Raw genomic sequence first — 16,267 nt, 5'->3', positions numbered from 1 at the left:
AAACCACCCAAAGACACCCAAACAACACCCAAAAAACACCCAAAGAACACCCGGAAAACGCCCAAAAAACACCCGGAAAACGCCCAAAAAACACCCGGCAAACGCCCCACAGCCCATAGAGCCCCCCAGCTCGTTAGTGGGGCCGTTAATTAACTCATTAGACTCACGGGGACGCTGAAGTGCACCCCATCGTAGCGATAGACCTTCTGTGGGGCGCGGCGCAGCGCGGGGTCCACCAGCAGCTTGTAGCTGCGCCAGGGGGCGCTGGGGCGCGGGGCCTCACCCCCCAACTCGGGCTCCATGGCCGGGCATCGACACTTGGGGGGCAGAGACATGGGGGTCATGGGGGTCATTGGGGTCCCATGGGTCACCTCCCAACTTGGGCTCCATGGCCGGGCATCGACACTTGGGGGGCAGAGACATGGGGGTCATGGGGGTCACTGGGGTCCCATGGGTCACCCCCCAACTGGGGCTCCATGGCCGGGCATCGACACTTGGGGGGCAGAGAAATGGGGGTCATGGGGGTCACTAGGGTCCCATGGGTCACCCCCCAACTCGGGCTCCATGGCCGGGCATCGACACTTGGGGGGCAGAGAAGGGGGGTCATGGGGGTCCCATGGGTCACTGGGGGTCCCATGGGTCACCCCCCAACTGGGGCTCCATGGACACTTGGGGGGCAGAGACATGGGGGTCATGGGGGTCACTGGGGGTCCCATGGGTCACCCCCCAACTGGGGCTCCATGGACACTTGGGGGGCAGAGACATGGGGGTCATGGGGGTCACTGGGGTCCCATGGGTCACCCCCCAACTGGGGCTCCATGCACACTTGGGGGGCAGAGACATGGGGGTCATGGGGGTCCCATGGGTCACTGGGGGTCCCATGGGTCACCCCCCAACTGGGGCTCCATGCACACTTGGGGGGCAGAGACATGGGGGTCATGAGGGTCCCATGGGTCACTGGGGGTCCCATGGGTCACCCCCCAACTGGGGCTCCATGCACACTTGGGGGGCAGAGACATGGGGGTCATGGGGGTCCCATGGGTCACTGGGGGTCCCATGGGTCACCCCCCAACTGGGGCTCCATGCACACTTGGGGGGCAGAGACATGGGGGTCATGGGGGTCCCACGGGTCACTGGGGGTCCCACGGGTCACCCCCTAACTTGGGATCTATGGGGGATCATTGACACTTGGGGGGCAGAGACATGGGGGTCATGGGGGTCCTATGGGTCACTGGGGGTCCCATGGGTCACCCTCCAACTTGGGATCTACGGACACTTTGGGGGCAGAGAAATGGGGGTCATGGGGGTCACTGCGGTCCCATGGGTCACCCCCCAACTGGGGCTCCATGGCCGGGCATTGACACTTGGGGGGCAGAGAAATGGGGGTCATGGTGGGCCTATGGGTCACTGTGGGTCCCATGGGTCACCCCCTAACTTGGGGTCCATGGACACTTGGGGGGCAGAGAAATGGGGGTCGTGGGGGTCATTGGGGTCCCATGGGTCACCCCCTAAGTTGGGATCTATGGGGGATCATCAACACTTAGGGGGCAGAGACATGGGGGTCACAGGGGTCCCACGGGTCACTGGAGGTCCCATGGGTCACCCCCCAACTTGGGATCTATGGGGGATCATCAACACTTGGGGGGCAGAGAAATGGGGGTCATGGGGGTCCCATGGGTCACTGGGGTCCCACGGGTCACCCCCCAACTCAGGATCTATGGGGGATCATTGACACTTGGGGGGCACAAGAGAAAATGGGGGTCATGGGGGTCCCATGGGTCACTGGGGTCCCACGGGTCACCCCCCAACTCAGGATCTATGGGGGATCATTGACACTTGGGGGGCAGAGAAATGGGGGTCACGGGGGTCCCATGGGTCCCCCCCAATCCTCCATGGCCCCCAGGCCCCCCAAGTGTCCCCACCCCCCCACCTCTCTCATCCCCCCCCTCCCCATCACCCCCAGCCCCCCAATTCCTCCCCACCCCCCCGTCCCCCCAAAACCCCCCTGAACCCCCATTTCCCCTCATCCCCCCATTTCCCCTCACACCCCCAGACCCCCCAAACCCCCCCTGTGCCCCCCAAACCCCCCTGTCCCCCCCCTTTTCCTCACACCCCCAAACCCCCCAATCTCCCCCCATTTCCCCTCAGCACCCCCAGACCCCCCAAACCCCCCCTGTGCCCCCCAAACCCCCCTGTCCCCCCCCTTTTCCTCACACCCCCAAAACCCCCAATCTCCCCCCATTTCCCCTCAGCACCCCCAGACCCCCCAAACCCCCCCTGTGCCCCCCAAACCCCCCTGTCCCCCCACTTTTCCTCACACCCCCAAAACCCCCAATCTCCCCCCATTTCTCCTCAGCACCCCCAGACCCCCCAAACCCCCCCTGTCCCCCCAAACCCCCCTGTCCCCCCCCGTTTTCCTCACACCCAAACCCCCAATCTCCCCCCATTTCCCCTCAGCACCCCCAGACCCCCCAAACCCCCCCTGTACCCCCCAAACCCCCCTGTCCCCCCCCTTTTCCTCACACCCCCAAACCCCCCAATCTCCCCCCATTTCCCCTCACACCCCCAGACCCCCAAACCCCCCTGTCCCCCCCAAACCCCCCTGTCCCCCCACTTTTCCTCACACCCCCAAACCCCCCCAGTCTCCCCCATTTCTCCTCAGCACCCCCATCCCCCCCAACCCCCCCAAACCCCCCTGTCCCCCCCATTTCTCCTCAGCACCCCCAGTTTCTCCTCACACGCCCAGACCCCCCAAACCCCCCTGTCCCCCCACTTTTCCCCACAACCCCCACTTCTCCTCACCCCCCCCATTCCTCCTCACCCCCCCCCGGCCCCCCAACCCCCCCCGTCCCCCCCCAACCCCCCCTGTCCCCCCCCTTTTCCTCAGCACCCCCTCACCTGCCCGTTCCCGCCGCCGCCGCGGGGGGAGCGCGGGAAAAACGGCGGCGCCGCCGCGGGGGGAGCGCTGGGGGGTGTGGGGGAGGGGTCGCTGTGCCCGGAGGAGCCGCCGCAACGCCCCCGATCCCGCGATTAATCGAGTTAATTAAATTAATTCACAATTAAACTCGGGGATCGATTCCTCCCGGCGCTCCCGGAGCCGCGGACCCGGGCGGGCCGCGAGGGGGCGGAGCCAACGGCGGCGATCGCGCCGGAAGTCTCGCGAGAGCAAACCCGCGCCGCACTTTCGTCACACACACCCCCCCCGTCCTCCATCACCCCCCACTCAAAACACGCGTGGGGCGGCGCGAAAATAAACACGCCATAAAACAAAGGGGTTTAAAGCATCGTGGAGGGAAAATCCGGGTCAGAATGGTGGGGGGGGGGAGGGGAGCGAAAAGCCGCCGCGGGCGCCGTGGCGAATCTGTCGCACCCAACCCCCCCGCACTTTCGCCGCGGGGCTCCCCCCCCCCCCACTTCTCTCTTTATTCATTTCCGCGTTTCCCGCGTCTTCCGCGGCCCCGCGCGCCGCTTTTCTATTAATTAATCACGTCATAATGTTAATTATTATTATTAATTTTTATTAATTAAAAGCCGCGCGGTTGTGGCGAATCTGCCCATCACCCCCCCCACCACCGTCCGGGCGCGCTCTGCGCACGCGCAGCCAAACTCCGCCCCCTTCTCCCCCTCCACCACGGGTTCCGCTTGCTCCGCGTTAAGAGCCGCAGCCAATCAGAGCTCGCCGTGCAGCGGGCCACGCCCCCTTCCGCGCTCACCGACCATAGAGTCGGTCCTCCGAGGGGGCCACACCGGTGCGGGGGTTTAACCCGGAAGCGGCGCCTCGCAGCCGCCCGGCAGAAGCGCGGCGGCCCCCTGGGGGTTCGGGGGGGGTTTTGGGGGTCCCGGGGGGGGTTTTGGGGAGCCGGGGGGGGGGGTTGGGGGTCTCGGTGGGGTCCCCGGTGCTGGGGGGGGCGGGGTTTAGGGGGTTCGGGCGGTTTTGGGGGGTCCCCGGTGGCCGTTGGCTGCCTCTCCTCTCCCCCCCATTGGCTGCCGTGTCTTGCCCCGCCCACTCGCCGCGCGTTGATTGGTCGGGCCGGGGGGGGGGGGTCGCTGGGGTTGGCGCCGGCGGGACCGCGCGCGCCCGTCGCTATGGAAACGGCGCCTTTCCCGCCCCCCCGCGTCGCCATGGAAACCGCGCCAGGCCCCGCCCCCCCGCCGAGACCCCGGGCCAATGGGAGAGCGGCGGCGGCCTCTGGGCGGGGGGCGGCGGCCAATGAGGGGCCAGGGAACCCATCAACGGCGGCCAATGAGAGGACAGGAACTCGGGGGGGATCGACGGCGGCCAATGAGGAGCCAGGGAACCCATCGACGGCGGCCAATGAGAGAACAGGAACTCGGGGGGGATCGACGGCGGCCAATGAGGAGCCAGGGAACCCATCGACGGCGGCCAATGAGAGGCCAGGACCCCGCGGGAAACCAATGGCGACCAACGCGGGGTTGGCGCTGACCAATGAGGAGCCGGGAGGACACGAGGCGGCCAATAGAACGACAGCGTCGCCCAACGCGGGGTCAGCAGCAGCCAATGAGGAGCCAGAATCGCTCGGGACATCGATGGCGGCCATCTTGGACCCAGCAACAGCCAATGAGGAGCCAGGAAGCCATAAGAAGCCAATGGCGGCCATCTTGGGGTCAACGGCGGCCAATGAGAGGCCAGAAGCGCACAAGATCCCAGTGGCAGCCATCTTGGATCCAACACCAGCCAATGAGGAGCCAGAATCACACGAGACCTCCAGGGCGGCCATCTTGAACCCAACACCAGCCAATGAGGAGCGAGATTCGCACAGGAAACCAATGGCAGCCATCTTGGATCCAACACCACCCAATGAGGATCCGGACTCACACGACCCGCCCCCGGCGGCCATCTTGGATCCAACACCAGCCAATGAGGATCCTGAATCACATGAGACCTCCAGGGCGGCCATCTTGGATCCAACACTAGCCAATGAGGATCCGGACTCACACGACCCACCCCCGGCGGCCATCTTGGATCCAACACCAGCCAATGAGGAGCCAGAAGTGCACAGGAAACCAATGGCGGCCATCTTGGATCCAACAACAGCCAATGAGGATCCAGACTCCCCCGACCCACCCGCGGCGGCCATCTTGGACCCAACACCACCCAATGAGGACCCAGACTCCCCCGACCCGCCCGCGGCGGCCATCTTGGACCCAACACCACCCAATGAGGACCCAGACTCCCCCGACCCGCCCGCGGCGGCCATCTTGGACCCAACACCACCCAATGAGGACCCAGACTCCCCCGACCCGCCCGCGGCGGCCATCTTGGACCCAACACCACCCAATGAGGACCCGGACTCCCCCGACCCGCCCACGGCGGCCATCTTGCCTCCGTCCCCATCGCCCTCGTCGGCCACGCTGTGCGCGTGGGACGGGGACGCGCGGAGCCTGGCGTCGCTGGGCTTCCCGTTCCCGGAGGGCGATGGCGACGGCGATGGCGGCTCCTCCATGGGCTCCTCCGTGGGCTCCGACTCGGAGGCGGCGGCTCCAGCGCCGCGGCGCCCGGACCGGCACGGCTTCCTGGGGGGGCACCAGTTCAGCCGCGGCCCGTGAGACGGGGGAGGGGGCGGGGTGGGGGAGGGGCGGGGTGGGGGGTCGTTATGGGGTGGGGGGGTCGATATGGGGTGGGATGGTTGATATGGGGTGGGGGGTCCATATGGGGCGAGGGGGTCTATATGGGGCTGGGGGGGGTCGATATGGGACTGGGGGATTCTGGGGGTGTGGGGGTTCATTTGTGGGGCTGGGGGGTCGATATGGGGCTGGGGGGGTCGATATGGGGTGGGGGGTCTATATGGGGCTGAGGGGTGGATATGGGGTGGGGGGGTGGATATGGGGCTGGGGGGTCGATATGGGGTGGGGAGGTTGATATGGGGTGGGGGGGTTGATATGTGGTGAGGGGTCGATATGGGGCTGGGGGGTCGATATGGGGCTGGGGGGGTTGATATGGGCTGGGGGGTCGATATGGGGTGGGGGGGTCGATATGGGGCTGAGGGGTGGATATGGGGTGGGGGGGTCGATATGGGGTGGGGGGCTCGATATGGGGTGAGGGGCTCGATATGGGGCTGGGGGATTCTGGGGGTGTGGGGGTTGATTTGTGGGGCTGGGGGGTCTCTGTGGGACTCTATGGTCTCTGTGGGTCTTTATGGGTTGCTATGGGTCTGTGTGGGTCTCTGTGGGTCTCTGTGGGTCTCTATGGTCTCTATGGGTCTCTATGGGTTTCTATGGCTCTCTGTGGATCTCTGGATCTCTATGGGTCTCTATGGGTCTCTATGGGTCTCTATGGGTTGCTATGGGTCTCTATGGTCTGTATGGGTCTGTGTGGGTCTCTCTGGGTCTCTATGGTCTCTATGGGTCTCTGTGGGTCTCTATGATCTCTGTGGGTCTCTCTGGGTCTCTATGGCGCTCTATGGGTCTTTATGGGTGTTTTTGGCTTTCTATGGCTCTCTATGTCTCTCTATGGCTCTCTGTGGGTCCCTATGGGTCCCTATGGCTCTCAGTGGGTCCCTATGGGTCTGTGTGGGTCTCCGTGGGTCGCTGACGCCTCCCGCCCCACAGGGGGCGCCCCATCCCGCTCTCGGTGTCGCGCCAGCGGGAGCTCAAGTGGCTGCAGATGCTCCAGCACTGGGATTGGTGGCTGGGCCAGCGCTACCACAAGGTGGGGGGCTGGGGGCCCCACTTGGGGGGCTGGGGGTCCCTGTGACCCATAGGGGGGCTGGGGGCCCCACTTGGGGGGCTGGGGGTCCCCACGACCCATAGGGGGGGCTGGGGGGTCCCAATGACCCACAGGGTTGCTGGGGGCCCCACTTGGGGGGCTGGGGGTCCCTGTGACCCATAGGGGGTTGGGGACCCCACTTGGGGGGCTGGGGGTCCCACTTCGGGGGCTGGGGGTCCCTGTGACCCATAGGAGGACTGGGGGTCCCACTTGGGGGACTGGGGTCTCTGTGACCCATAGGGGGGCTGGGGGTCCCACTTCGGGGGCTGGGGGTCCCTGTGACCCACAGGGAGCTGGGGGTCCCACTTGGGGGACTGGGGTCCCTGTGACCCATAGGGGGGCTGGGGGTCCCACTTCGGGGGCTGGGGGTCCCTGTGACCCATAGGAGGACTGGGGGTCCCACTTGGGGGACTGGGGTCCCTGTGACCCATAGGGGGGCTGGGGGTCCCACTTGGGGGGCTGGGGTCCCTGTGACCCATAGGGGGCCTGGGGGTCCCACTTCGGGGCCTGGGGGTACCCGTGACCCACAGGGGGCTGGGGGTCCCACTTGGGGGGCTGGGATCCCTGTGACCCATAGAGGGGGTTGTGGGCCCCACTTGGTGGGCTGGGGGCCCTGTGACCCATAGGGGGGCTGGGGGGGCTGCCCCATGTCTGTCCGTGTGTCCATGGCTCTGCCCCATGTCCGTGGGTCCGTGTGTCTGTGCGTCCGACCCGCGTCTGTCTGTGTGTCCCTGGGTCTGTCCGTGTGTCCGTGTCCCTGCCCCATGTCCATGGGTCCGTCTGTGCATCCGACCGTGTCCGTCCGTCCGCGTCTCTGCCCCACATCCATGGGGGGTCCGTGCGTCCGTCCGTCCGCAGGTGAAGCTGCGCTGCCGGAAGGGCGTCCCCCCCTCCCTGCGCGCCCGGGCCTGGCAGTTCCTGTCCCGCAGCCAATCAGAGCTCGACGCCCACCCGGGGCTGTTCCAGGTGGGTGGGGCCTAGGGGAGGGGAGGGGAGGGGAGGGGAGGGGAGGGAAGGGGAGGGGAAGGGGAGGGGAAGGGAGGGGAGGGGAAGGGAGGGGAGGGGAGGGGAAGGGAGGGGAGGGGAGGGGAGAGGAGGGGAAGGGAAGGGGAGGGGAAGGGAGGAGAGGGGAAGGAAGGGAAGGGAAGGGAAGGGAAGGGAAGGGAAGGGAAGGGAAGGGAAGGGAAGGGAAGGGAAGGGAAGGGAAGGGAAGGGAAGGGAAGGGAAAGGGAGGGAAAGGGAGGGGAGGGGAGGGGAGGGGTAGGGAGGGGAAGGGAAGGGAGGTGAAGGGAGGGAAGGGGAGGGGAGGGGAGGGGAGGGAAGGGAAGGGAAGGGAGGGGGAGGGGAGGGGAGGGGGAGGGGAGGGAAGGGGAGGGGAGGGAAAGGGAGGGGAGGGAAAGGGAGGGGAGAGGGGGGGTGGGCGGGGCCACGCGTGTCCCCACCTCATCATGTGAACCCCCGGCGCCCCCTGCAGGAGCTGATTGGCCGGCCCGGGGAGCCGCGCTGGGTCGACGCCATCGAGCGCGACCTCCACCGGCAGTTCCCGCTGCACGAGATGTTCGTGGCGCAGGGCGGGGCCGGGTAGGACACGCCCCCTCCCCTAAGACATGCCCCCTCCACTAAGACACGCCCCCTTAGCGGGACACGCCCCCCCCCCCCCCTTTTGGGGGGAAACGCCCCCTATGGGGGATGTGGCCTTTCTATGGGTTGGCTCCGCCCCCTAATGGCTCCTCCCCCAAATGGGTCCTTCCCCTGTGGGTGGCTCCTCCCCCGAATGGCTCCTCCCCCTGTGGGTGGCTCCTCCCACTAATGGCTCCTCCCCCCTCTGGATTGGCTCCTCCCCCTCTGGGCGGCTCCTCCTTCTCTCAGTGGCTCCTCCCCCTCTCGGTGGCTCCTCCCCCTAATGGCTCCTCCTCCTCTGGGTTGGCTCCTCCCCCTCTGGGTGGCTCCTCCCCCTCTGGGTGGCTCCTCCCCCTCTGGGTGGCTCCTCCCCCTAGTGGCCCCTCCCCCTTTCCATGGCCCCTCCCCCTCTTCAGGACCCCTCCCCTTGGGCCCTCCCCTCCCATGGACCCCTGTGACCACGCCCCCATGTCTGACCCCGCCCCTTCCCGTGGCCTCACCCCCCATGCATGACCCCGCCCCCTGCTGTGGCCACGCCCCCGTGTCTGACCCCGCCCCCTCCCGCGGCCCCACCCTGACCACGCCCCCTGCCGTGGCCCCGCCCCTGACCACGCCCCCCACAGGCAGCAGGAGCTGTTCCGGGTGCTGAAGGCCTACAGCGTCTACCGCCCCCTGGAGGGTTATTGCCAGGCACAGGCGCCCGTGGCCGCCGTGCTGCTCATGCACATGCCCGCCGAGGTCAGAGGTCACGGGGGGTCAGGGTGTCATGGGGGGTCATGGGGTCATGGGGGGACATGGGGTCTTGGGGGTCGTGGGGGTGATGGGGGTCATGGGGTGGTGGGGGTGATGGGGGTCGTGGGGGTCGTGGGGTTGTGGGGGTCATGGGGGTCACAGGGTGATGGGGGTCATGGGGTCAAGGGGGGTCATGGGGGTCATGGGGTCATGGGGGTGATGGGGGTCACGGGGTCATGGGGTCGTGGGGGTGATGGGGGTGATGGGGTCATGGGGGTCATGGGGGTCACAGGTTGGTGGTGGTCATGGGGTCAAGGGGGGTCATGGGGGTCATGGGGTCATGGGGTTTATGGGGGTCATGGGGTTGTGGGGGTCATGGGGTCGTGGGGGTCATGGGGGTCATGGGGGTGATGAGGTCATGGGGTCATGGGTGTCATTGGGGTCATGGGTGGTCATGGGGGTCACAGGGTCGTGGGGGTCATGGGGGGTCAGGAGGCACATGGGGAGTGGGTGGGGATGTGGGGGTCCTGGGGGGGAAGGGGGTGGCTCCCGGACGCCGGGGTCCCCCCGCTGACCCCGCCCCGTTCCCCTCCCCCCCCAGCAAGCCTTCTGGTGCCTGGTGCAGATCTGCGACAAATACCTGCCCGGATACTACAGCGCCGGCCTGGTGAGGGGGCAGCGGGGACCAATGGGGGTCAATGGGATCCATGGGGACCAGTGGAGGTCAATGGGGACCAATGGGGGTCAATGGGCATCAATGGGAGTCAATGGGAGTCAATGGGGATCAATGGGGACCAATAGGGGTCAATGGGGATCAATGGGGACCAATAGGGGTCAATGGGGATCAATGGGAGTCAACGGGGGTCAATGAGGGGCAATGGGGATCAATGGGAGTCAATGGGGATCAATGGGGGTCAATGGGGGTCAATGGGGATCAATGGGGATCGATGGGGATCAATGGGAGTCAATGGGGATCAATGGTGGCCAATGGAGCTCAATGGTGGCCAACGGTGGTCAATGATGGTCAATGGTTGCCAATGGTGGTCAATGGTGGTCAATGGGAGTCAATGGTGGCCAACGGTGGTCAATGGTGGTCAATGGGAGTGAATGATGGCCAACGGTGGCCAATGGAGCTCAACGGTGGCCAATGGAGCTCAATGGTGGTCAATGGGAGTCAATGGTGGCCAACGGTGGCCAATGGAGCTCAACGGTGACCACTGGAGCTCAATGGCGGCCCCTGGAGCTCAATGGTGGTCAATGGGAGTCAATGGTGGCCAACGGTGGTCAATGGTGGTCAATGGTGGCCAACGGTGGTCTATGGTGGCCAACGGTGGTCAATGGTGGTCAATGGGAGTCAATGATGGCCAACGGTGGCCAATGGAGCTCAACGGTGGCCAATGGAGCTCAACGGTGGCCAATGGAGTTCAACGGTGGCCAATGGAGCTCAATGGTGGTCAATGGGAGTCAATGGTGGCCAACGGTGGCCAATGGAGCTCAACGGTGACCACTGGAGCTCAATGGTGGCCCCTGGAGCTCAATGGTGGTCAATGGGAGTCAATGGTGGCCAACGGTGGTCAATGGTGGTCAATGGGAGTCAATGGTGGCCAACGGTGGTCAATGGTGGTCAATGGGAGTCAATGGTGGCCAACGGTGGTCAATGGTGGTCAATGGGAGTCAATGGTGGCCAACGGTGGTCAATGGTGGTCAATGGGAGTCAATGGTGGCCAACGGTGGTCAATGGTGGTCAATGGGAGTCAATGGTGGCCAACGGTGGTCAATGGTGGTCAATGGGAGTCAATGGTGGCCAACGGTGGTCAATGGTGGTCAATGGGAGTCAATGATGGCCAACGGTGGCCAATGGAGCTCAACGGTGGCCAATGGAGCTCAACGGTGACCACTGGAGCTCAATGGTGGCCCCTGGAGCTCAATGGTGGTCAATGGGAGTCAATGGTGGCCAACGGTGGTCAATGGTGGTCAATGGGAGTCAATGGTGGCCAACGGTGGCCAATGGAGCTCAACGGTGGCCACTGGAGCTCAACGGTGACCACTGGAGCTCAATGGTGGCCAATGGAGCTGAATGGCGGCCCCTGGAGCTGAATGGCGGCCCCTGGAGCTCCGTGGAGGCCAACGGGCGCTGTGTCCGCAGGAGGCGCTGCAGCGGGACGGGCGGGTGCTGGAGGCGCTGCTGCGGCGCCTGCTCCCCGGCGCCCACCGGCACCTGCGGCGCCACCGCGTGGAGGCCCCGCTCTACCTGACCGAGTGGTTCATGTGCCTGTTCGCCCGCAGCCTCCCCTGGGCCGCCGTGCTGCGCGTCTGGGACATGTTCTTCTGCGAGGGTAGGGCGCGGGCGCGGGCTGGGGGCGGGGACCCTGCCCTTGTCCTGTCACCCGTGTCCATGTCCCACCTCCATGTCCTGTGTCCATGTCCCACCTCCGTGTCCTGTGTCCATGTCCCACCTCCATGTCCCATGTCCATGTCCCACCTCCATGTCCCATGTCCCACCTCCATGTCCTGTGTCCATGTCCCATGTCCATGTCCCATGTCCCACCTCCGTGTCCCATCTCCATGTCCCATGTCCATGTCCCATGTCCCACCTCCATGTCCCATGTCCATGTCCCATGTCCATGTCCCATGTCCCATGTCCATGTCCCATGTCCATGTCCCATGTCCATGTCCCATGTCCCACCTCCATGTCCTGTGTCCATGTCCCATGTCCCACCTCCATGTCCCGTGTCCATGTCCCATGTCCCACCTCCATGTCCTATGTCCATGTCCCATGTCCATGTCCCATGTCCCACCTCCGTGTCCCATCTCCATGTCCCATGTCCATGTCCCATGTCCCACCTCCGTGTCCCATCTCCATGTCCCATGTCCATGTCCCATGTCCCATCTCCATGTCCCATCTCCATGTCCCATGTCCATGTCCCATGTCCCACCTCCATGTCCTATGTCCATGTTTGATGTCCCGTGTCCATCTCCCGTGTCCATGTCCATGTTCCACCTCCGTGTTCCATCTCCATGTCCCATGTCCCGTGTCCCACCTCCATGTCCTGTGTCCATGTCCTGTGTCCATATCCCATGTCCATGTCCCATGTCCCACCTCCTTGTCCTGTGTCCATGTCCCATGTCCATGTCCCGTGTCCCATCTCCATGTCCTGTGTCCCATGTCCATGTCCCACCTCCATGTCCCGTGTCCCATCTCCATGTCCCACGTCCATGTCCCATGTCCTGTGTCCATGTCACATGTCCATGGCCCACGTCCCATCTCCATGTCCCATCTCCATATCCCATGCCCATCTTCCGTGTCCATGTCCCCATGTCCTCATATCCCCCAAGATTCCCCAATGTCCCCAATGCCCCCCATATCCCCCAATGTCCCCAATGCCCCCATTGCCCCCCGTATCCCCCAATGTCCCCAATGCCCCCATTGCCCCCCATATCCCCCAATGCCCCCATTGCCCCCCATATCCCCCAATGCCCCCATTGCCCCCCATATCCCCCAATGCCCCCATTGTCCCCATTGCCCCCAATGCCCCCATTGCCCCCAATGCCCCCATTGCCCCCATTGCCCCCAATGTCCCCATTGCCCCCATTGCCCCCCATATCCCCCAATGCCCCCATTGTCCCCATTGCCCCCCATATCCCCCAATGCCCCCATTGTCCCCATTGCCCCCCATATCCCCCAATGCCCCCATTGCCCCCCATATCCCCCAATGCCCCCATTGTCCCCATTGCCCCCAATGCCCCCAATGCCCCCATTGCCCCCATTGCCCCCAATGCCCCCATTGCCCCCAATGCCCCCATTGCCCCCATCACCCCCATTGCCCCCAATGCCCCCAATGCCCCCAATGTCCCCATTGCCCCCAATGCCCCCATTGCCCCCATTGCCCCCATTGCCCCCATTGCCCCCAATGCCCCCGATGCCCCCGATGCCCCCATTGCCCCCAATGTCCCCATTGTCCCCATTGCCCCCAATGCCCCCATTGCCCCCGATGCCCCCATTGCCCCCGATGTCCCCAATGTCCCCGCTGTCCCCGCTGTCCCCAACGTCCAGGGGTGCCGATCCTGTTCCGTGTGGCGCTGGTTCTGCTGCGCCGGGCGCTGGGGTCGCCCCAGAAGCTGCGGAGCTGCCCCGGGTTCTACGAGACCATGGAGGCCATCAGGGGGGTCCCCTGGGCTGGGGACAGCGAGGAGCGCCTGGTGGCAGAGGTGGCAGCGGGGACGTCGGGGGCTGGGGGCGGCGGGGGGACATGGGGACATTGGGGGACATGGGGACATGGGGACATGGGGGGGATATGGGGGACATGGGGACATTGGGGACATGGGGGACATGGGGGGGATATGGGGGCCATGGGGGATATGGGGACATTGGGGACATGGGGGGGATATGGGGGACATGGGGACATGGGGGGTATTGGGGACATGGGGGGGATATGGGGCACATGGGGACATGGGGGGGACATTGGGGGACATTGGGGACATGGGGACATTGGGGACATCGGGGGGATATGGGGGACATGGGGGACATGGGGATATTGGGGACATGGGGGGGATATGGGGGACATGGGGGACATGGGGACATTGGGGACATTGGGGGGATATGGGGGGTGTTGGGGACATGGGGACATGGGGGGTATTGGGGACACTGGGGGTATTGGGAACATTGGGGGATATGGGGGACATGGAGACATTGGGGACATGGGGGGACATTGGGGACATTGGGGACATGGGGGGTATTGGGGACATTGGGGGGATATGGGGGACATGGGGGGACATGGGGGGTATTGGGGACATGGGGGGACATGGGGGGTATTGGGGACATGGGGGGGACATGGGGGACATGGGAGGATATGGGGGGATATGGGGGGCAATGGGGGCATTGGGGGCAATGGGGACATGGGGACATTGGGGGGATATGGGGGGTATTGGGGACATGGGGACATGGTGACATGTGTCCCCGTGTCCCCGTGTCCATGTGTCCGTGTCCCCGTGTCCATGTGTCTGTGTCTGTGTGTCCGTGTCCCTGTGTGTCCGTGCCCCTGTGTCTGTGTGTCCGTGTTGGTGTCCCCGTGTGTCCGTGTGTCCGTGTGTCCGTGTGTCCGTGTCCCTGTGTCCGTGTCCGTGTGTCCGTGTCCCTGTGTCCGTGTCCGTGTGTCCATGTCCGTTTCCCCGTGTCCGTGTGTCTGTGTCGGTGTCCGTGTGTCCCCGTGTGTCTGTGTCCCCGTGTGTCTGTGTGTCCGTGTCCCGGTGTCCCCATGTCCGTGTGTCCCGGTGTCCGTGTCCCCATGTGTCCGTGTGTCCGTGTCCCCATGTGTCCGTGTGTCCGTGTCGGTGTCCGTGTGTCCCCGTGTGTCTGTGTGTCTGTGTGTCTGTGTGTCCGTGTGTCCCCGTGTCCGTGTGTGCGTGTGTCCGTGTGTCCCCGTGTCCGTGTCCCCGTGTCCGTGTCCCCGTGTCCGTGTGTCCCCGTGTCCCCGTCTCCGTGTCCCCGTGTCCGTGTCCCCGTGTCCGTGTGTCCCCGTGTCCCCGTCTCCGTGTCCCCATGTGTCCGTGTCCCCGTGTCCGTGTGTCCCCGTGTCCGTGTGTCCCGGTGTCCGTGTGTCCCAGGTGTGCTCGGTGCGGGTGCCGCGGTCCCTGCTGCTCCGGGCGCGGGCGGCGCAGACCGGGGGCCCCGCCCCTCCCCCCCCGCTGGGGGCGCTGGAGCTGCTGAGGGCGCGGGGGGGGGCGGAGGGGGCGGGGCCTGGCGAGGGGGCGGGGCCTGGGGACGGGGCGGGGCCTGCGGAGGGGAACCCGGGGGGAGAGGGAACAGTGGGGGGGGAGGGGCACCCGGGAGGGGCGGGGACACCGGGGTGGGCGGGGCCTGTGGGGGGGGCGGGGACAGCGAAGGAGGAGGGGCCAGTGAGGGAGGCGGGGCCTCTGGGTGGGGAGGGGAAGCCGGTGAGGGCGGGGCCTGGGGAGGGGGCGGGGCCTGAGGAGGGGGCGGGGTGTGGGGAGGGGGCGGGGCCTGTGGGGTGGGCTGGACCCACGTGGGGGGAGGGGACAGTGAGGGGGGAGGGGCGGTGGGGGAAGGGGGGGGAGGGGCTGCGGGCGCTGCTGCGCAGGGTGGGGGTGGGGAAGGGGGGGAGGGGCAGGCAGGGGGGCGGGGAGGTCCTGGATTGAGTGATTGACAGGCGGCCCAGCTGATTGACGGGCGGCCAGAGCCGCCTCGGGTTGATTGACGGCCGTCCCGGGTGATTGACAAAGGAGACAGATGATCGACAGCTGTCCCAGTTGATTGACAGCTGTGCCGGATGACTGGCAGCCTCCTCGGTTGATTGACAGCTGTCTCAGTTGACTGACAGCCACCTCAGTTGATTGACAGCTGCCCCAGTTGATTGACAGCCACCTCAGTTGATTGACATCTGTGCCGGATGACTGGCAGCCTCCTCGGTTGATTGACAGCTGCAGTGGTTGATTGACAGCTGAGCCAATTGATTGACAGCCGGGCCGGTTGATTGACAGCCACCGTGGTTAATTGACAGCTGGGCCGGTTGATTGGCAGCCACCTGTGTTGATTGACAGCTGCCGTCGTTGATTGACAGCCACAACAGTTGATTGGCGGCCACCTCCGATGATTGACATCCGCCTCAGTTGATTGACAGCTGCTGCCGTTGATTGACAGCCCTCCCAGTTGATTGGCAGCCACTGATATTGATTGACAGCGCCGAGGTCGATTGATTGACAGCTGCCCGTGATTGACAGCTCGCCCCGCCTTTGGAGGACACCTTCCGTTGATTGACAGGCCAACCAGCGCGTGATTGACAGCCGCCGAGATTGATGGACAGCGCTCGGTTGATTGACAGCTGCCGTGCCCGGCCCTGAGGGGCGGCCTGCGCTTGATTGACAGCTCCCCGTGACTGACAGCCCCGCGCTTGATTGACAGCCGCTCCATTTGATTGACACCATGGCCCCGCCGGCCGAGCTCTAATTCATTGACAGCCCACGATGATCGATTGATTGACACTCCGCCCAGCCCATGATTGACAGCCCCATTTGACTGACACCTCCCCCATTGTCCCCACCCCTCATTGATTGATTGACACCCGCAATTAATTGATTAATTGATTGATTGATTGATTGACCTGAGGTGGGGGGGGGCGGGTTTGGGGGTCCCCGCAATTTCCCCGCGGCCCGTTTAAGACTTTCCCGCCC

At 65.2% G+C, this 16,267-nt stretch overlaps 2 protein-coding genes across 3 annotated transcripts in view; one reads left to right on the top strand and one right to left on the bottom strand.

Moving 5' to 3' along the window:
- SETD1A (SET domain containing 1A, histone lysine methyltransferase) overlaps positions 1-3,026 on the bottom strand; it is a 36,807-nt gene extending 33,781 nt beyond the window's left edge. The window contains exons 1-2 of the mRNA XM_071801333.1: positions 2,899-3,026; positions 168-317 (exon numbers count right to left, since the gene is read on the bottom strand). Of these exons, the coding sequence (XP_071657434.1) occupies positions 168-302 (135 nt within the window). The 5' untranslated portion in view covers positions 303-317; positions 2,899-3,026. The remainder of the gene's footprint in view (positions 1-167; positions 318-2,898) is intronic.
- Positions 3,027-3,932: 906 nt separating this feature from the next.
- LOC139826232 (uncharacterized) lies at positions 3,933-16,181 on the top strand. Of its 2 annotated transcripts, none has more exons than XM_071801359.1 (9): positions 3,933-5,564; positions 6,571-6,670; positions 7,586-7,693; positions 8,202-8,308; positions 8,971-9,085; positions 9,681-9,746; positions 11,366-11,415; positions 13,134-13,288; positions 15,247-16,181. In XM_071801359.1, the coding sequence occupies exons 1-9, from the start codon at positions 4,087-4,089 to the stop codon at positions 15,261-15,263; spliced, it is 2,196 nt and encodes a 731-aa protein (XP_071657460.1). In that variant the 5' UTR covers positions 3,933-4,086; the 3' UTR covers positions 15,264-16,181. The 2 variants fall into 2 exon arrangements, with proteins under 2 accessions (XP_071657460.1, XP_071657459.1); XM_071801358.1 differs by having other exon boundaries at positions 11,226-11,415.
- The last annotated feature ends 86 nt before the right edge of the window (positions 16,182-16,267 follow it).

The sequence above is a fragment of the Patagioenas fasciata genome, chromosome 37 (genome assembly GCF_037038585.1).
Source record: "Patagioenas fasciata isolate bPatFas1 chromosome 37, bPatFas1.hap1, whole genome shotgun sequence".
Lineage (NCBI taxonomy): Eukaryota > Metazoa > Chordata > Aves > Columbiformes > Columbidae > Patagioenas > Patagioenas fasciata.
Note: the sequence above shows the minus strand (reverse complement) of the source record. Positions and strands in the feature narration are given on the sequence as shown.